Source organism: Epinephelus moara, chromosome 6 (genome assembly GCF_006386435.1).
Source record: "Epinephelus moara isolate mb chromosome 6, YSFRI_EMoa_1.0, whole genome shotgun sequence".
Lineage (NCBI taxonomy): Eukaryota > Metazoa > Chordata > Actinopteri > Perciformes > Serranidae > Epinephelus > Epinephelus moara.
In genome coordinates this window covers 32,151,759-32,171,366 of record NC_065511.1, presented here as the reverse complement: position 1 = coordinate 32,171,366, position 19,608 = coordinate 32,151,759, and the positions used below count along the sequence as shown (strand labels likewise).

General features: G+C 42.6%; 1 protein-coding gene across 2 annotated transcripts in view; it reads right to left on the bottom strand.

Moving 5' to 3' along the window:
- itga10 (integrin, alpha 10) overlaps nucleotides 1-19,608 on the bottom strand; it is a 43,563-nt gene that overhangs the window by 5,452 nt on the left and 18,503 nt on the right. For both annotated transcript variants that reach the window (XM_050045894.1, XM_050045895.1), the window contains exons 8-17: nucleotides 11,901-12,051; nucleotides 7,990-8,155; nucleotides 5,467-5,540; nucleotides 5,243-5,387; nucleotides 3,591-3,739; nucleotides 3,306-3,449; nucleotides 2,982-3,188; nucleotides 2,758-2,888; nucleotides 294-460; nucleotides 10-152 (exon numbers count right to left, since the gene is read on the bottom strand). In XM_050045894.1, the coding sequence (XP_049901851.1) occupies nucleotides 10-152; nucleotides 294-460; nucleotides 2,758-2,888; nucleotides 2,982-3,188; nucleotides 3,306-3,449; nucleotides 3,591-3,739; nucleotides 5,243-5,387; nucleotides 5,467-5,540; nucleotides 7,990-8,155; nucleotides 11,901-12,051 (1,477 nt within the window). The remainder of the gene's footprint in view (nucleotides 1-9; nucleotides 153-293; nucleotides 461-2,757; nucleotides 2,889-2,981; nucleotides 3,189-3,305; nucleotides 3,450-3,590; nucleotides 3,740-5,242; nucleotides 5,388-5,466; nucleotides 5,541-7,989; nucleotides 8,156-11,900; nucleotides 12,052-19,608) is intronic.

Here is a 19,608-nt window from a genome sequence, read left to right as displayed (position 1 = left end):
AGTGCTCACATAGACGTGGAAGGGCAGCTTGTAGCAGAGAGTTTGTCCTATGCGAACTCGTACTGCCAGCTGGGTCTGTCGGTGGGAGCTGTCGTCAAACAGCGCCCTCGCAGACAACTTCCTGTCATCCAACATGGCCGACACCCACAGATCTGAGGAGAGAGCAGGTAATTGGGACAGATGGTGAGTGTTGGAAAATCCCCATTCTAATTATTATGTGTGCCTGGCCAATTCACAGCACTTAGAGTCCTCGTTATGAGGATTAGAGAGGATAAAAAATAGAAGTGTTATACCAAAGCTGTTGCTGTGTGGTCCAGGGGAGCGGGAGACGGTGGTGAAGCAGGCAGTGGCATTGAGACAGGCTGAATCTCTGCCTCCCCTCTGGCAGGTCTTTTGGATGACGTTGATGGAGTGTGGCTGGAAGGACAGACTCACATTGATCTGGACTATGCTTCGAGAGCTGGGGACAGCAGGGACAGTGGATGATAAAACAGGATTTCATTTTTAGCCATGTGACGCCACAGAAATATCAGAGCCTGGGCTGCAATCTGTACAAGAACCCTACTGCAATGCAAGGATTTATTATCAAATGAATGCAATGACTTTTGAGGGCCTGAAGATGCTTGAAAAAAGTCATGAAACTTTCCACAAGCATTTGAACTTGTGGAAAAACTGAATTTTTTTAGGTTTCATGTTCAGGTGTGACAAAATGGTTTGATAGTGCCTCCTAAATGAATTTCAGTGAAGTAGCCATTGTGATAACGCTTCACCCAAGCAGCAGCCTCCGGGGCTGAAAAGTGACGCCAACATAGAGGTGCAAAAAACTGCAGTTCCTTGAATGGCCACTTGAGGCTGACTCCAGAAGTGAGTCAATCCCCATAGACCCTCATGTTAAAATGCCCAACTTAACAGCAGAAATAAAGATGTTTACAGTCTGGTACAAAAAAAAAAAACAGCTCTCCATAGCTAATTTCAACATTTTTGACAACCGTACAAGGGGTGCATTTTTTATGCATCTCACCTGTTTACATTTTATTAAGGCTTAGAGCTATGCATATTTAAGGGTGTGGCTGCTGCTGTGACAGGTTGTCTGCAAGACGTAGCTACAGTCTATGAGTCCACAGCTCCACCCTCTTGTCCAAATACGGTCACTTCAAACTCCAAAAAACCAAGATGGCAACGACCAAAATGCCGAACTTGAGGCTTCAAATCGTGAGTCCATCAATTAATGGGTGACATCACGGTGGTTATCTATTACTTTATACAATCTATGGTTTCACCTAGATGTATGAAATTTGACAGGCACATGAAACATCCCAAGACTTTAAAAAATAAAAGCCTCTAGGAGCCATATCCTAAATCAAAACAAAATTTAATTCACAATTTTAGTGTATTTTTGGCCATGTTCAGGTCCTGTACTTAACAAATTACTCCTAGAGAATGAATCAAATCAACTTCATATTTGGTCAGTGCAGTCTTAAGACCTTAACGATGAAAAGTCTGTAAATTTTGAGATTTCATGGAGTGAAGTTGCCATTTTGTGTGTTTCACCATAAGAAAGGAAGTCATAACTTAAGCATTCATGGTCCAGTCTGACCCAGAGAGTCCAAGCCAGAGGAGATCTATGTGACAATACTGAGTCATAGTCACTGCACTTTAACAAACTCCTCCAAGAGAATTAATCAGATTGACTTCAAATTCCATTAGTACAATCTTAAAGGGGAACATCACCCATTTTCAGAATTCATGTATTATTCCTATGGTCTATGACAGTCCAGAAATATGAGTAAACATGAACGATTCTCTCCCAAATCCAAAAAATAGAGTGCTAAAACTCAAATTTGTTTTGTCAGAATATAAAGTCTGGAGCATAGACAATAAATTGGGAAACATATTTGCAATCACCCAGGGTAATGTTCTGAGTATATGGACACATTTTTTTGTTATATATATTTTCTGTTAATATAATGAAGCTAATTTAGGTTTTAAAAAGAAAACAAACATGTGGGTCCACAAAATCAGACTCTCATTCATTGTCTGTGGAGAAGCTCCAGATATTATACCCTTTAATATCACAAGTTTGAGACTAACTGGCTCTGGGAGAGAGTAGCCTATGGTCATAAATATTGATTAAATTTTCCTTTAAGTCCTTACAAATGGAAAATTGTTAAGATTTTGAGGTTTTGTGGAATGACGTTGGCATGGCGTGGCGACCATTCAGTGTGTTTTGACATGAAACAGTAAGCTGTAAATCGGATGCACATTGTCCAATCTGCCCAAAGTTTCTCATGCTTACTAAGAGTCCAGGCCTGAGGACATCTACATGCCCATATAAGGTCAAAGTAATTGCAACTACGGAAAACAGGAAGCAGGACTTGTGTGACAAACATTCAACTTACATGAAATTTACATTGTGTGGTCACTGCAGCATAATTTTTGTTCAGTGGGTGTTCTGTACCGTAGCATGGTAGACATAGGAAGTAGTACAAATTTTGCACTACGTCATTTCACACACATTTCATGTCACACACTCCACACGGGAAATAACACCTAATTCAGCATCCTGCCAGAACCCTGCATGTGAAGGACATTGTGGGGGCCTGTTCGTCACTGCTTGCATCTTTAATTTTGTAAAAGATTTATTTGTTTTATGTGGAAACTCGCTGGCTGTGTTGTCGAGCTTAATTATCTCCTAGAGCTTGCAGCTATAACATATGCAGTGCCCTTCCCTCCCTCCCCAACTCTGCCCCTACCCACCTGAGCAGTACAGCACTGCCCTGTGCTCCCACTGCCAAGTCTATTAGCTCATCTCCATCCAGGTCCAACCGAGCACTCACACTGCGGCCAAAATACTGCAGGGAGGGTGAAATTGATGATCCTGAAATTCGCTGAGAGGAGGAGAGAGGCAGAAACACAAACTCAGTTTGACTGAATCCTAAAATACACCAGTAATAATGTATTTGTACCCACATGACAAGTACCTGCTTGTAATTGTGGATGACGTAAATGCCATCTCCGTGGTAGACATAGATGGCGCCCCTGTGCTCATCCTCCAGCGGGGCTCCCACCAGCAGGTCAGTGAAGCCATCGTGGTTGAGGTCTGGAGCGGCTGCCAGTGCATAACCAAACCTGGCATCCTGGGACTTGTCCTCTGACTTCAGAGTACCGTTAGATACAAACACCTCCTCCTGGGGGGAAAGAAAGAGGGTGGAAGACATGGAGGGTAATAGGATTCAATAAATGTTGTGTATTATCACACTGATTGCATAAATGATCCATGAGGAGGACGATCAGTGCTGTCTTACCCCACTGAGGGTGTAGATGTAGACTCTCCCAGCCTCCTTATTTCCTGAGCCGAGGAACATTGGAGCTGCGACCAGAAGGACATCTGTGATGCCATCTTGGTCGATATCCAGCCCACAAACCTCACTGCCGTAGTAAGATCCAATCTACACACAGGGACATGCTCTTTCACTTTACTGCCACTAGGTGGAGTCATTGCTTCAGTCTCTGACAAATAACATTCCTGCTGTTTTCTGCTAAACAAGTAAATAAACAACAGCAGCTGCAGGGAGAGGAGAGAGCTTTACCTGTTCTCCATTGAGGGCCTGAACAATGTTGACATCACCCTCATTGCTGAGCTCAAACAGGATGACTTTGCCTTTGTGTTTGAATCGAGGAGCTCCAGCTACATACAGTGTCTTCCAGTCACCGACTATCACAGATGAGACTGTGTAACCTGGAAACACAAACAAATACACATCATCCAACACTGCAACCTCATCTACGGCCTTCAGTAAAGACTTAATGAGTCATGCTGGTGTTGCTGAATGTTTTGATCCCTTTCTACAATCCAGTACTGTCACCACTGTTGCTCACCATTTTGACCATTAGAATCAACTTGCATTGAAATGTGTTTGAGTTCAGTAATGTGTCACATCTTGTTGACCTTATATTTTTGTCATTTGCATCATGTTACACGGTCATGCAACCGAGAGTGCGGTCTGACTTTGGCGTACTCCGAGGGCGGTGGGTTTTTACATACTGGTGGAAAGCTTTGAGAGTTGGCTCCAGAACAGGAGTTCATTCACAAGTTATGTTAAGATAAACAATAAGCAAACGTGGATGTTTTGGAAAGGATCACATGAATTTTGAAGCTTATTACACTGAAAGAGGTTTCTGTTTAGTATACAGCCAGAACTGGATTAAAATGGGTTATTTCCCCAGAAGGGCCCCTGGTTCAGTGTTTGGCAATTACGTTGTATGGGATGTTAAACTGAAGATCTTTGGGCTGTGGACCATTTGTAAACCACAACACAAAATTTAAAGATGTCTCCTTGGGTGTAGGAAATTATAGCTATTTCATTATGTTCTGATATTTTATAGAGGAAAGTGATTAATTGATTGAGTCGAGATCAATCCTGAACTAACTAGTAGGGACTTGTGTGTGAGTTAATTCAATCCTGCAGCCAGTAATGGCCCTGAAACATCAAACCAATGGTCAGCCGTTGGAAGTCGATGAGCATTTGTCTCCCTAGTTTTTGTGGTGTGTCCCGCACCCTTGGCTCTAGCTGGTCCTTGTCAGCTTTTATTGTTTTTTTGGCCGATTCAGCAAGTCCAATTGGCATTGGAGACGACAGAGCCTGTCAGTGAATGAAATCGCTCTGATTGGCAGTTCAGCTCAGAGCACGAGAAGAGAAACGGAAGCAAACAAACTACTAAAGTGAAGAGGCCGTGAGATCAAAACAAACTTCTTATATTAGGTAAGATTATTTTCTTAGACATTGAGAGAATCAACATGAGGTAGTGTTGTTAATGTCCAAACTGGTTAACTAGCACCTTCTATTCGTCCTGTCATTCTTCCAGTTTCCTATTTTCCTACTATGGAGAGTTATTTCCTCTCACGCAAGTGCAGAATGTGCATGCCAGTTGGCCATTGACTGTCGTCTTTGTGGTGTGTTCAAGGGCAACTTTTTGGCCAAGACAAAAAAGATGTGAGGCGAAGCAACAGTTGGCCTTCGTTGGTGCTAGTTCCTTGATGTCAGTTTGGTGTGTCTGGGCCAAAGTTTCTAGTGTCTGGGCTTCCCACCAACACATTAAAAGCACCCCCTTAAAGAATCAGTCCGAGCTACACTGCATGAAGACATAATGAGCTATAGCTATGAGTTATAGTTATGCGCTAACATGTAAAAAAAAATGTGATCCTTTTTGCATCATGTTCAGCAGTGTGATCTGTGGTTACCTAAATAAGCAGCATGGTTTTTAAGCTCCAGTGGAAACTCGCTTTCAAAAGCCTCTCTGGGCGGCATTATGCGCCCGTTGGTCCCTTCCTTCAACACCCCACCATCCCAGTCATAGGCGCCAACCATCCCAAACAGGATGCCGTCCTGAAGAATGGAGAAGGGCATGGATCACAAACTTAAAACACATGCGCTTTGCACATAAATGAACAGCTACCGAACTTACATCCAGTGTGTGTGTGGAGAAGCCGATCTGAGACATCTCCATGTGGAACGAGCTCTCGTTGTAGCCCAGAGTGCCTGCAGGTGGACAGAGAGAGCAAGTCAGTATTCTCCATCGTCACGTTTCTTTACACACCTCCTCCCTTCCTTCCTTTCCCTCTCAGGATCTGATCTAGATGGCATCATCAGCACCCTCACTCACCCTGAGGACCACAGGTGGTAGACATGCCTCACCCTTTCCTCTCCTCCTGTCTCTTCCTCTCTGATCTCCCTAAACATTGAAAGGTGGCATCACTTTTCATCAGCCTTCATCTCATGTTCCCGCAACTATTGTGATAGCTGTACATTCCCTTCTACCCTCTTTTCCTTTTCTTGCTTTCTCTGCAGGGCTGCTGTGTATTTTTTCACACTGACCAAACCCTCCGTCGCTTTCTTCCGCCCTGTTAAATATTCTTTGTCCACTTCTGTCTCATATTCGTGTATTTTATTCTTCCTCTTCTTTCTCAGGCTCTGCTTTTAGTTTTTGTGTCCTCATGTTTGTTTCTTTTATATTTGTAGAATGACGAGTCCAACTGATTAATCATAAGACGATTAGTCTGACAGTGCTGCTGTCAGAAATTGTATATTACTTTGTCAGCAGGGAGTTTAGAAAAAAATTAACCTTAAAACAGGGCATCAGATGATTCTATACAGTGACAGCAGACAAAAGACTATTAACGTATACAATTAAATGTTGAAGTAGGAGATTCTGAATTCAAAACGCCTTGGTTTAACTGCTGTCATGGGATGTAAATAAAAATAACCACGACCAGTAGCTAGTACAGTGCATGCCATCATGTGAGACAACTAGATATTAAAGCTGAAAGCAGCGGTACTGGCCCTCGCACCTTTTCACACATTGAGGTTGCCAGTGAAATCTGGTTGATGCAGCTGTGCATTACCATGACTGTTAAAGACTGTGCAAACAACTTAGACATTTCCCTCATTAAGTTGGAAATGACGGATCGCAAATTGTGTATCACTTTCTGTGTCCACTACGCGACCCCCCCCAAAAAATACAGAGAAATTACGTATATGTCCTGTTGCTGTATATCATGTGTAGCGTTACACACCACTTGAATAATAGAAATTTGACGCCTCTCCACGGCCACACTGTTTGACGAAAAGTTAAAGTTTTAACAACTTTTCATCTCAAAGTTCTTTTAAATGGCACAGGCAAAATATGAAGTCTCTGGGAGGACTGGGCGGCGAGGTGGTGGAGTGGTTAGCATTGTTGCCTCACAGCAAGAGGGTTCCTGGTTTGTACCCGGGGTGGGGGGTTCAAACCTTAGGGTGGGGGAGCCCTTCTGTGTGCAGTTTGCATGTTCTCCCTGTGTCAGCATGGGTTTTCTCTGGGTACTCCGGCTTCCTCCCACAGTCCAAAGATATGCAGGTTAACTGGTGACTCTAAATTGTCCGTAGGTGTGAATGTGAGTGTGAATGGTTGTCTGTCTCTATGTGTCAGCCCTGTGATAGTCTGGCAACCTGTCCAGGATGTACCCTGCCTCTCGCCCAATGTCAGCTGGGATAGGCTCCAGCCCCCCTCAACAGGATAAGGGGTTACAGAAATGAATGAACCTAGGAGGACTTTGTGACAGTCTGAACTCTAAATGGCAAAAATACACAAAAAAATCCAGTCAGCTCAAAATGGCTGACGTCCTGTTGGGTTTAGGATATGGCTCCAAAAGACTTTTTTTTTTTTTTTTTTTTTAAATCTTGGGATATTACATGTGCCTCCCAATTTTGGTACATCCAGGTGAAGCATAGCCTATTGCAGGGGCTACCTCACTGAAGTTTTAAAGGGGGTGCTACCGAGCCATTTTGTCACACCTGAGCATGAAGTCTGTAAAATATCAAATTATTTTACTAGTTCTGATGTGAATGCAAAGTTTCATGATTTTTCAAACACCTTTAGCGCCTCAAAATATGATTAATCTGGGAAAATAATAATAATTCCTTGCGTTTCAATGGGGTCGTTGGGGCACTGATGAAACTTGATGGATTTTTATAATTTAATTTAATTTTATATACTTTATTAATCCCCGAGGGGAAATTCAATTTTTCACTCTGTTGTCAATTACACACAGGTCCGAACACACACATGCACAAACTGGACCTATACATGCACTAAGTGGAGAGATGTCAGAGTGGGCTGCCCATGACAGGCGCTCTGAGCGGTTGGGGGGTTTTGTGCCTTGCTCAGGGGCACCTCGGCAGTGCCCAGGAGGTGAACTGGCACCTCTCCAGCTACCAGTCTACGCTCCATATTTTTGGTCCGGACGGGGACTTGAACAGGCGACCCTCCGGTTCCCAACCCAAGTCCCTATGGACTGAGCTACTGCCCCCCCAAATTAACAAATTAAATTAACCTGACTGATAAATCATGTCGTTTGCAGCACCAGAGATCTTTGGTGCTAATCATTCAGTAATTCCTTTTTCAACAGTACATCTTTCACTCATCCACAGCCTCCGTCCTTTAATCACAAACCTTCCAAAGTGAAGATGCGATCTCCAAGGGCATCCACAATGTCATTGAGCGCAGCTTCGTCGGTCACATTGAAAAAATACTTCTCTTCGGGGTCGCTGGCGATAGTCTTGATCTCTTTAATGAAAGTCTCAGGGTCCTGCTGTCGGCGAATGTAATGACCCAGAACCTGGCGCCCAGCGTGAGAGAAAGAGAAAATAGGGTAAATGAATAAGCAGATAACACAAGCTCTATAAAACATCAACGGATTAAACTGGAAGCAGAGAGAGGGGTTAAAGTGACAAAAATGGAGCACATGCACAGACACTTTGGCATGTATCAGAGCAATCACTTCTCCATGTTCTGACAGGACAGTGGAGAGAGAAAGAGAGAAGTTAGGAGGAGAAGAGAGGGCCAACATCACCCCCAGATACTACACATATAAACTGGAGCTGCAGGAGTTAAAATGAAAGTAAACACACTTTGTAGCTGCGTCACTACCTGTGTAATTTAATAGTAATTAAGCAGTTACCTAAAGGCAACAAATTGACTGGAAAACATAAGACGAGGGGAAATGGTGGCCACCAGAGATTTGTAAATGAGGAGCGCAGGCCTAGCACTGAGGTGAAGAGATGACGGATGCAGAAGATATACTGTAGCAGCAGTGGCCTATGGCTTAACGCCTGAAGTACAAATGAGAAAATTCCATAAGAGAAACCAAACCCAAGAATCTCCCCCTGTGACTCCAGCTGCCAAGCAAACTAAGGAAATCCTCTGTTTTCAAAGGGTAGGGGACAGAGAGGGGTGTAGAGTGTAACGTAAAGAGAGCCAACATATAAATATGTACATTAAGATCTTATAAATTCCACTCAGGCTGCCAACTGCTGCTGGTTTTATATAGTCATGAACACACAAAGAGAAGAATAACGACAGGAAAGATACAGTCTCATTAAAGTATAGAGCACACATTCAGATTTAAAGGACTTGGAGACACTACGGAATTTGAATGTATGACTACATACACACACACATACATATATACATACATACATACATAATTGATTTATATACATGCATACACAAACACATACATAAACACACACACACACACACACACACACACACACACATACATATACATATACATGCAGTAGCTCAGTCCATAGGGACTTGGGTTGGGAACTGGAGGGTCGCCTGTTCAAGTCCCCGTCCGGACCAAAATATGGAGCATGGACTGGTGGCTGGAGAGGTGCCAGTTCACCTCCTGGGCACTGCCGAGGTGCCCCTGAGCAAGGCACCGAACCCCCCAACCGCTCGAAGCGCCTGTCATGGGCAGCCCACTCTGACATCTCTCCACTTAGTGTATGTATAGGTCTAGTTTGTGCATGTATGTGTTCAGACCTGTGTGTAATTGACAACAGAGTGAAAAATTGAATTTCCCCCCGGGGATTAATAAAGTATATATATATATATATATATATATATATATATATATAAAAAATGCATACATACATATACATCCAGGTGCATTTACACACATACACACATACAAACATGGCTCTGCGTAACCTGCTCCCCCACTAACACACACTCTCCGCCCCTAACCTGCACTGATGAATAAAACACAGTTTGCAGTGACCGTGTTCTTGTTTTGAAAGCTCTGCCCTCCCCAATGAGCCATTATCACTCCACACACAACCTACACACACACTCGGGGCAGCTGCACAGAGAGCAACATCAAAACATGGCCACTGTTACAAGTAGTACTTACCTGTCATCACTAAACGTTTTGGGCAAACACTTGACCACAAAACCCACCACCTCATTCTCTCTTGTTTACTTCATCCAGTTTTAGTTGTTTCTTGTGTTTCTCTTCTATCCATACTTCAGCTCTCTGTCTCTGGCTGTCCGTTTACTTCTCTCATATTAAACTGTTGTTGACCTAGCATTATGATATGCACATATGAGAGCTGTTGTTTCTGTGGGCAGTCCACACACCTCACAGTGGGCAGTTTTAACAGGAACTCAGCAGAAAGTAGTTCCAATGAAAATGGGCATACTGTTTCCGGGAAGATGAGGAATAGCATTGAACATCTGTCTGTGTGTCTACCACTTTGGCCTAGACTGAAATATCTAATACTGGATGCACTGCCATTAAATTTTGTAGAGATATTTATCGTCCCCAGATGATGAATCTTGATGACATTGGTAATCCCCTTACTTTTCCTCTACCGTACTATTAGGTTGACTTTTTTGTTTTCTAGTGAACTGGGGATGGATTGCCATGAAATTTGGTGCACACATTCATGTCCCCTTCAGGATGAATTGTAATGACATAGGCGATTCCTTAACTTTGAGGCCAGCGTAACATATAAGTAGACTAAATGGGATGGTAAGGGGTGGAAACACGAAGGAGAAAACTAAAATACATTCTGTACGTTAAATAATAAAATTGCAAATTGCTTGGACAGTGTGTTGACAGAGTCAATGGCAATAATGTGACTCAGTGCCAGTTACAGCCCCTCATTTGTTGAAAGCCTCTGCAGAGCGTTAAAAAAATGATCTAAATGGTTGCCATTTATCATCTGAACCCCCCAAAGAACACCTAACTTTGTCACACTTGAGAAAAAGCATCACATCTTCTCTTCAAGCCAGTAGAAGTGGTGGGAGGCTGTGTAGGGACATCAAGGATGGATATTAAGGAGCATAGCTGGGAGTTAATTGACTTTTTTTTCACAGTAAATCCTTCAAACGGATTTTTAGCACAGAACAAACTAATCAAACTGATTCTCCAAACACAGTGTGACCAACTGGGACTTGTATCTGAACTCCTTCACCCATAATTACTATCTAATCCTCATCGTCTATACATATTTCTATAGTGGCACTCCTCCTCCTCCATGTTGGCTAATGTTCCCTTCCTCTGTGGTCCCAGTGGAGTCTGGAGGTTCCCCAGCTTCTCTTGTGGGTAAGGGAAGGTCTGTTACCAGTCCGGCCACTAGAGTAATGTCTGCCCCTCTGCGACTGAAACCATGCCACCGCTCAGTGTGTGTCTGTGTGCTGAGGGGGCGGGTGGGGCTGGAAAGGAAGAGTTTTTGTTCCCACTCGGCTATTTCAGTAGACCCAAGGGGTTCATTTGGCAATTTAAGGATGTTATTTTTGGGGGAGTGGCAGTGGCATTGTGTGGTTGCTTGAGGGTGTACACGGTTATCTTACCACTTTCACACAATGTGTGAAGAATGTCAGGGATGCTCCGCAACACCCCACTGATAATGTTGTTTGTGTGTTTCCCACAATAGTTTCACACTTGTCACTGAAGAAAACCCCTGAATCAACATTTTGAGCATCACAAGACCTAAAACAAAAGGGGTATGGACTCGAGCTACATGGCTTAGACTCAAGTCAGACTCAAGTTATAGATCTGATGACTTTAGACTCGACTTGACAAAATCAAAAAATATGTGCAATTCATTTTGGACTTAAACGACAAAGACTTGTGACCTCACTTGAAGATGAGCCTTTCGACTTGAAAATACTTCAAGTTCTAGCGCTGTTAAGCTATGTTTGCAAGTTCGTCTTACAGGCTAAACTTATTGTATAATATGCATATTCCTGTGTGACTTAATTTGTGTAGGGGCTCGAGTGATATAGTCGTAATTGACGGAGGACTTTACGTTTTCTGTGTTTTATTGTACTGACTTGAATGTAACATGGCCCACCCTTTTGCTGCTGTACTCCATGGGAGAGGGGCTCAAGTTCTATGGTCGTAACTGACGGAAGATTTTGCTGTCAGAGTTGTCAGGAATAAACAGAGATCGCCTCCAAAGATATCCACGGTCGAGGCCTCTTCATATCAACACAGCACAGACAACACTGGAGTCCACCGGTTACATTTAAGCACAATGACCAATCAAGATTCAATGACATGTACTCACAGCGATGGCGTATCTGGTGATGTTTCTGTTAATGCACTCGTCCAGAGCGTCTTGTAGCTCCTCCCCGTCATGTGACTCTCCGTCTGTCACCACAATCATCACCTTGGTGGCGCCATCCCTCGCTCCACGCTCAGCGCTGAACGCCTCTGTGCTGCAAAGAAGAGAAGAACAAAAGATAGACTAAGATAGATGAATGTCATGCTGGTGTTAAAACATCCAGCTGAATGATATTGAATTGAGAAAGACTGCAAGAAAGAAAGAGAATGAAAACAGAAGGAGAGTGCAAGGAGTGAAAGAGCCTGAGGGAGAGGGAGGATGCCAGAGAGTTTCACTCACTTGGGTTCCTAAAATGTCAAACAAATGTTCCCTATAAGATAATATACGATTTCTGAGAAAATGAACAGGCAGTGAAACACGAAGAGATTTAAGTTCCTTCCCATTAAGCCAGAAATATAGATGGTCCAAATCACAACTGGACTTTTCCACAACTATATTACTCATANCATCGACTATTTAGGAAAATCAGAGAAAAATATCATTTGCATAATAATTTGGAACGCGGTGTAAGTTCCTTCCCATTAAGCCAGAAATATAGATGGTCCAAATCACAACTGGACTTTTCCACAACTATATTACTCATACTTGACACACATACATTAGCTGCCAGTTGACTCAAATTGGTCATCACATGCAGCGGGCATGTGTCACTGCACACAGCGACCGCATCTGTGCATTCCCATCCGGTTGTGCCATGATACAGAGAGGAAACCTAAATGACAAACACACACGAACAGACCCAAGCCGCACCCTGTTTGTCTGCAGGAAACCTGTTCTCAGTGGGACCTGATTCAAGAGTTGAATAGGGTTGGTTAGCCTCAGACCAACACACACACACACACACACACACACACACACACACACACACACGCAGTGAACTGCGAGTAGTCACTGCGAGTGAACTCAGTCATTTTCAGGCCTAACTCCAGCCCTTGCCTAAATATAACATTGTGGTCAGCCGCAAGAAACTCAGAGTTAAAAACAACCGTTTCCCCTATGCAGCCTGCAAATTACATAGGGTGCCGAGAAGGAGAGGAGAAAACAGGACAGAGGAGTGGAAGAAAAACAACAGAGAGGGACAGATAGATGAGAGAAAGACTGGAAAGGGTGAGAAACAAACGTTGGCAAACAGGTAAACTGGAAGGGTTTTAAAAAAGCGAGACAAAAGAGAAAGGAACATAAAAGATTAATGAAGGTAATTGGAAGGGAGAAAAAAGGGCCTTGAATCCAAATTAAACGAATGATAAAAGACAGTAAAACGGAGCCAAATGTTACAACTGAGAATTGCAAACCCTGCTCTGATGTGGTATTAATACTGTGTGATTTATGCAGAGAAATAAAACTAGTGGGAAAGAGAAGAAAAGGGGGAAGGTGAGTAGGAGAGGAAAGGAGACTGAGAGAAATGAGACAAGACAGACAAATAGGTAAGAAGGGAAGGAGGGATAAAAAGGAAAAGAGTGACAGAACAATTAGGATGAAAGAAAGGAGATGAGAGCGGAGGAAGGCGAGATGAAAGAGGAGAGAAAGTGAGGGGAGCTAATTGGGAGGCCTGGTTGTATTTACAAGCCATTTTATGGAGTCACAGCAGTGTGGTAATGACACGGCGCAGTGGTCTGCGTGTGTACTTTTGTGTGTGCGTGTGTGGGTGAGCGGGAGCGTCTCAGACGGGTGGAGCGATATAAAAAATTGGTGGCTAATCCAATTGTAGAGGGCTGTTTGATGTTCCTGCATCAGTCTGTCATCTACTCTGCATTCAAACTGTCCCCTGTGCGCTCCATTACTGTCATTTACATGTCAGCATCACACTGTGAGAAAGCTCAAAGCAACCGGCGTTTTCCCTTCATACATTTACGTACTGCGAGCTCAGTTGGCTCAAGGTTTTCCTTTTAAAAATGTGTTATCTCTAGCTCTAAAATAAGCAATATAAAACACAGAATAAGATTACTAAGCCAAAAAGTATGTTAATATATACTGGAAATGAACCATAAAAACCCAAAAAACAGCAACTACACGATTACAAAGATCAGTGACACACTGTGACACTGGCATATGGAAGATTTTGTATAAAAATCCTGCAACAGTGCTTTGAAATGGCCAGGAGGAGCAAATCTTAACCAAGATTCTGATGTAACAAGGACATTGGCATCAGTTGATAAGGCCCAAATACGTACAAAATCTGGTCTGGCCACCAGACTTCGAACATTCATGTGCAACAAACCCAGACCTGACCTAGTTTTAAAATCATTCTGAGTATTATAGGTGTTAGTAACCCCGTCTGGGCCTGGATTGGGCAGCACATTCCCAGATATCAATAATAGCAATGCAATGAGACATGTTTGTGTACTCCTTTAGTGAAACGAATCACTCAAGTTACCTGTGCTTTTAGACAAAAGAGGAGCAGATGGATTGGAGCGGTATACACACAGATAATGACGACTTTGATTGAGCTCACTAATTAAAATGTTGATTGATACCACCCTGTATAAATATGAAACTAGCCATTATCTTAGCATACCATAGAGAATGGAAACAGGGGTAAAAGGCGAGCCTGGCTCTGTCTAACAGTAGCCTAACAAAATCTACCTACCAGCACCTTAAGAGCTCAATAATTAAAATGTTAAATCTGATTGGTTTAAAGCAACAAGTTATGCCTACCATACACTAGAAGACTTTGACTGAGGATCTTGCAGGTTCACTATGCGCAAGACTACAAAGAGATTCCTTATGAGATTACCCCCTATCCTAAATATTACGCCAAACTCCTTTTAAGAAATATGACATATTAACAATTCCTTGCTATAAACACAAGAATCTCAACAGTATTCTTGTCAATTCAGTATCCTTATATTCTACAAAGGTAAACTGTATGTGTAAAAACAACAGCTACCAGCCTTCATTGGTTAGCTGTGTTGTTTTAGTGGGAGGAGACTGTAGGAATGAGGGGTGAACTGTTTCAATAATTCAAATATCTTCCCAGGCTGTGAAACTGTTTTCCAACAACAAGTAATGCACCCAAATTTGTTCATATCCCATGTATTTTGAAAGGCTGCGATCACATGACCAATGCACTAACAGAAGAAACAAGGAAGCAGTTGTGAGCAGTCTTGTAAGGAGGCAGGTTGGGGTGGTGGATAGGTTTCAAAAACCTGGGCTTGCTCCCAGGGACTTTCCCCTGGAGTTGAGTGTTCAGGACAGTGAGTCATTTTAAGGTACATCCTCGCCATGTTTCTTTTCTTAAACCTTTATGATAAGTACGTAACTGTATGATAAGGACATAATGTCTTTCGTGGGGCACTGATTTGTTACCCTGGAAATCCAGAGTTCTCGCGAGAGCACAATTTGAATTTGCTCAGCGAGTCACTCTGGCAATCAGTAATGATGCTCATTACCCATGCCCTTGTAGCCGAGCTGCACCAATCACATCGGTGTATCTGATATAGGCGGGCCAGAGGCGAGCTAAACAGATGATGACAGCGCTGCGACGACGAAGTCCGGAATCAGTCAGTAAACACTGCAAGATGGCTACGGATGAACACCAGTTGTTTGAAACGGCTTTGGCCGCTACAGTGAACGAGTCAGACTTGGCTTTTTCTCTAAAAGAGGAACAGAAGATGGCGCTCGAATCTTTCCTTTGCAAGAAGGACATTTTTTCAGTTTTGCCGACCGGATACGGCAAGAGTCTAATCTACCAGTTAGCTCCGCTGGTAGCGCTCTGGATACGTCACCCCGTGTATTGTTCTGATTGGTCGTAGTGTTATCCAATTACATCTAATCGATCTATCTATCGATTTTACTGTTGCAGACAAATTTCCAATGTCTGAATAAAATCATGAGTTTTACCTCTACCATGATGTCGATCATTTGGTGTAAGGTGGTCATTAAACTCAGTCTGAGCTGTCTTAAGTCTTCCCTCGTAGATGTTCCAACAAAATCAAACATATTTGATATTATTATAAATTTTTAGTCTTGACTCGTGCAAATACTCAAGTTCAAAGACGTGAACACTGTCATCAACTAATGGCTGCCTGCACTCTCTCCAGCACCAAACAGGATGCAGCAAAAGGGGAGAGGAACATGAACAAGTCTCGATTCTCTTCTCACTGGTGGAGTTGTGGAGTGAACAAGAGTCCATGTTTAATTTGGAGTATATCTGATCCATTAACCAGCAATTATTTTACTGAAAAAAATCTTAATTTTTGGAACAGTTGCCTCCCATTCCCACAGTTTCCTTCCACTAAAATAGCGCAGCAAATTTACAGAGGCAAATAAATCCAAAATGTACAATTTGTACACAAATACAGTTTATCTGTATGGATTGTATTGATGCCAAATTGACAGGAGTACTGTATATGCATATGACACCTTTCATCTTGTGAGTATTATGTTTTTGCCGACACGTAAGGAATTGTTATTATGTCATAATTCTTAAAGGGAGTTTGGCGTAATATTTTCCATTATCAGGAGAAGGATCGGAAATATTTTGAAAAGGAATCTGGTTGTAGTCTTGCAAATAGTGACCATGCAGAATCCCCTGTCTCTGCAAAGTCTTATAGTGTGTGACTAAAAACTCACATTGTCTTCAGACGTGAGAGAGTGTCAGATTTAAGTCGGAGTAAGTCCTCAAATTTGTGACTTAAGTCTGACTTTACAGCTCTGTCTGAGTGTGTCCACACAAAAGTCATTAAAGACTCCAGGGAGATATATTTAGGAGCTATCTTAGCTAAGTGCTTGGGTTTAGGGTTAAGTTTATAATAAGGATGAGGTCAGGGTAAAGGTTAAAGGTCAAACATGCAGTGTAGAGGGTTAAAGTTGAGGCTAAGGGCCTAAATGCAGCCAATGTCAGCCATTATAAGAATAGCAGTACAATGTGTGAATGCAAGTGTGAGTGTATGGTGTGAGCCTTTAATCTGTGTGTCGGCGTTCATCTCTCCGTGTGTGTACTGTGTCTGTGTGTGTATTTTCACAGCTGTAGGAGCACTACTTGGCTGACCAGGCTGGGTCAGGCTGAGCCACACCTGCAGCCGTGCTGAGCCAGCAGCCGACTGGTCCAGCTCAGCTAATCTCACTGTTTTTCTACCCCGTCACTTTCCTGCCCTGTGCCAGCGCTGCTATCTGTCCATCTGCGTGTAGGTGTATGTGAGCAGTCAAAACATAAGTTGGTATATTTTTATATTACCTGCTCTTGATATCAAATGAATCCTTAAATATTTCATAAAATATAACCCTCAACTTGAGTTCTTCACCCTGACACACACACACCTGAGACAAGTTCTATTTTTCCTTTTTTCTTTGTCGTGAACACTGTTGAGTCTTCTGATAGTGTTTCATCTGCCGGGGAGCCAAAGGTAGTAATAGTGAAAGGTAAAGAGCCGAGTGTGTAGTAGGAGTTCCCGTCACTGGTGTTTTAGTGCCACAGTTACACTATTTTACTGGCTCCGTTTTTCCAGTCACTGCTTTTCAACTACCTTTTAAATGTTCCTCCTAAACTTCTCCAACTTTTACCTTTAAATGTACCAGAAAACAGGAACTCTCCAATTACCTGTGTGTGTGTGTGTGTGTGTGTGTGTGTGTGTGTGTGTGTGTGTGTGTGTGTGTGTGTGTAACACCTCTCCAAGACACACACACACGTCCCAGAAGGGAAGCCGTGGCCACACATCAGGTCTGGGTGTGGTGCTCCATGTGGGTATGACTTTAATAAAGCAGGAATTTTATTTTGAAAAGAAAGAGATATTTTAAGACTTGGAGGCTTTCACTGAGCCACTGACCCGCAACCTGCAGAGATGTTTCCTTAGATTTGGGTTACCAGTTTAAATACCCCCAACGTACGAGAAACTGGGCAATGATACAAGTTAAAGGAGAGTGTTTCAGAGATGGTGTCCACATTTTGTGTGGATTTAAACATTTATATCTCTCTGCTCAGTAACTGGTGGTTGCACATGCTTTCAGAAAACATAATATTAGCTTAAACAACCTTTTAAATTTAAACTTGCATTAACAGGTCGTTTTTGGCCACTTGAGGGCAGCACAACAAGCTGTGAACACAATACTGACATATTATCACCTTGTTAGCAAACAGTGGATTATTTACTAGTGACTAGCTCATGAAAAAGATCTGTTCACGGATTCATTCAGTGCTTGACCGGAGCTCCATCATCGTGTAGTCCCTCTCGTTGAACTGAGACACAGATGAATGTTAAGTTCAACTAGCTAACTTTTGAATTGAGAATAGAGAATTTAAGCCACGTTTCCACCAAAACCTCCTGGTATAGTACCTTTAGAACCATCAGTTACCCCCAACGGACGTGTATCTAGACCCTGGATCGGTTTAGCCTTTCTACCACAGACAGTGCTCTTAAATGTGGGCGGGGTTGTTGTGAGTCACTGCTTCGTCCAGCTGTCACTGCATTTCCTCATTACTGGTGACACAGAGGAAAGTCTGGACCTTGTTTATCGTCCACAGAACGAGGTTATACGCCGCAGAGTGGGGATTAGAATATATACAGTTCAACTAATCCGGTCAAAATTAATGTTTATTTTTAATGCGCAACGATCCCCTCATTACTAAAAGTGTTTGTCATCCAAGAGAGATAAGTTGTCTTACTGAAATTTAAGTTGTGTTGATGGATTCATGTCGTCAACTCGTGCATTGAGTAACTTCACAAGTAAATATTCCACCTTAAAAGTTGCCAGCAATCGGCCCAGTCTACAGCTGCTACATCAACAGACTGTAGAGTTTCTAGCTCCACCCTTTAGTATGGGATCTGTGTGCTAGGTACCCCAACAGAGGGGGGACCAAAAATGGAGACAGTCAAGAACAGTTCCATTGGTACCATCCACAACTTTTCACAGTGGAAACAGAAAATGTGTATGGAAGTGAACGGGAACTAAACCAGACAGCTTGTTGGAAACAGGGCTTTAGCTGGACAAAGATACCATTTGCAAACTGAAAGCTTAAGTCTTACCCCATAATGAACAGCACATATATTTTCACAGCAACAAATTTTTTAAAAATATTTAGTACTACTTCCTACTTCGAGACTCTAAGACGTGCTCATGTTCGCAGTTATGTTCACTCAGTAGAATAGAATAGAAAGAACTTTATTCATCCTTGCAGGGCAATTCAGCTGTCCAGTTGCTCATAAAAGAGAAAGAACAACAACCACACTTTCTCCCACCAACAACAACACAGTGGTATTAAAATAGACATAAAAGTGACCAAATCACTTAACAAGCACCGTTTCCTCCAAGTGAAAGGAGTGAGTCACAACTGACTGAGAGTTCAACTGAACTGAGAGATGAACAAATCATTTTAGGAAGTGAATCAGTTCTTTTACCTAGAAGATTTGTTCTTTAGAGTGAAATGTTTGTGGATGACAACACTATTATTCACTCATCCAGCAGACATAGAACAACATTATTATTAATTTAGTCATTTTGTGTTCTGCTGGCCAATATTCACTTTCCTTTTAGCTCTGCATTTGGTCTCCACCAACTCCTGAGGGAAACATCTGGCTTAGCTGCTTAAAAGTTCTGTATGCAGTAGGGATGTCACGATTACTTGATTTCACTATTAACCGCGATTTTAAACGCCACGGTTAATTATTCGTAAAGATTCCTCAACACCGTCACTCTCCAAAGATTATGCCGGGAC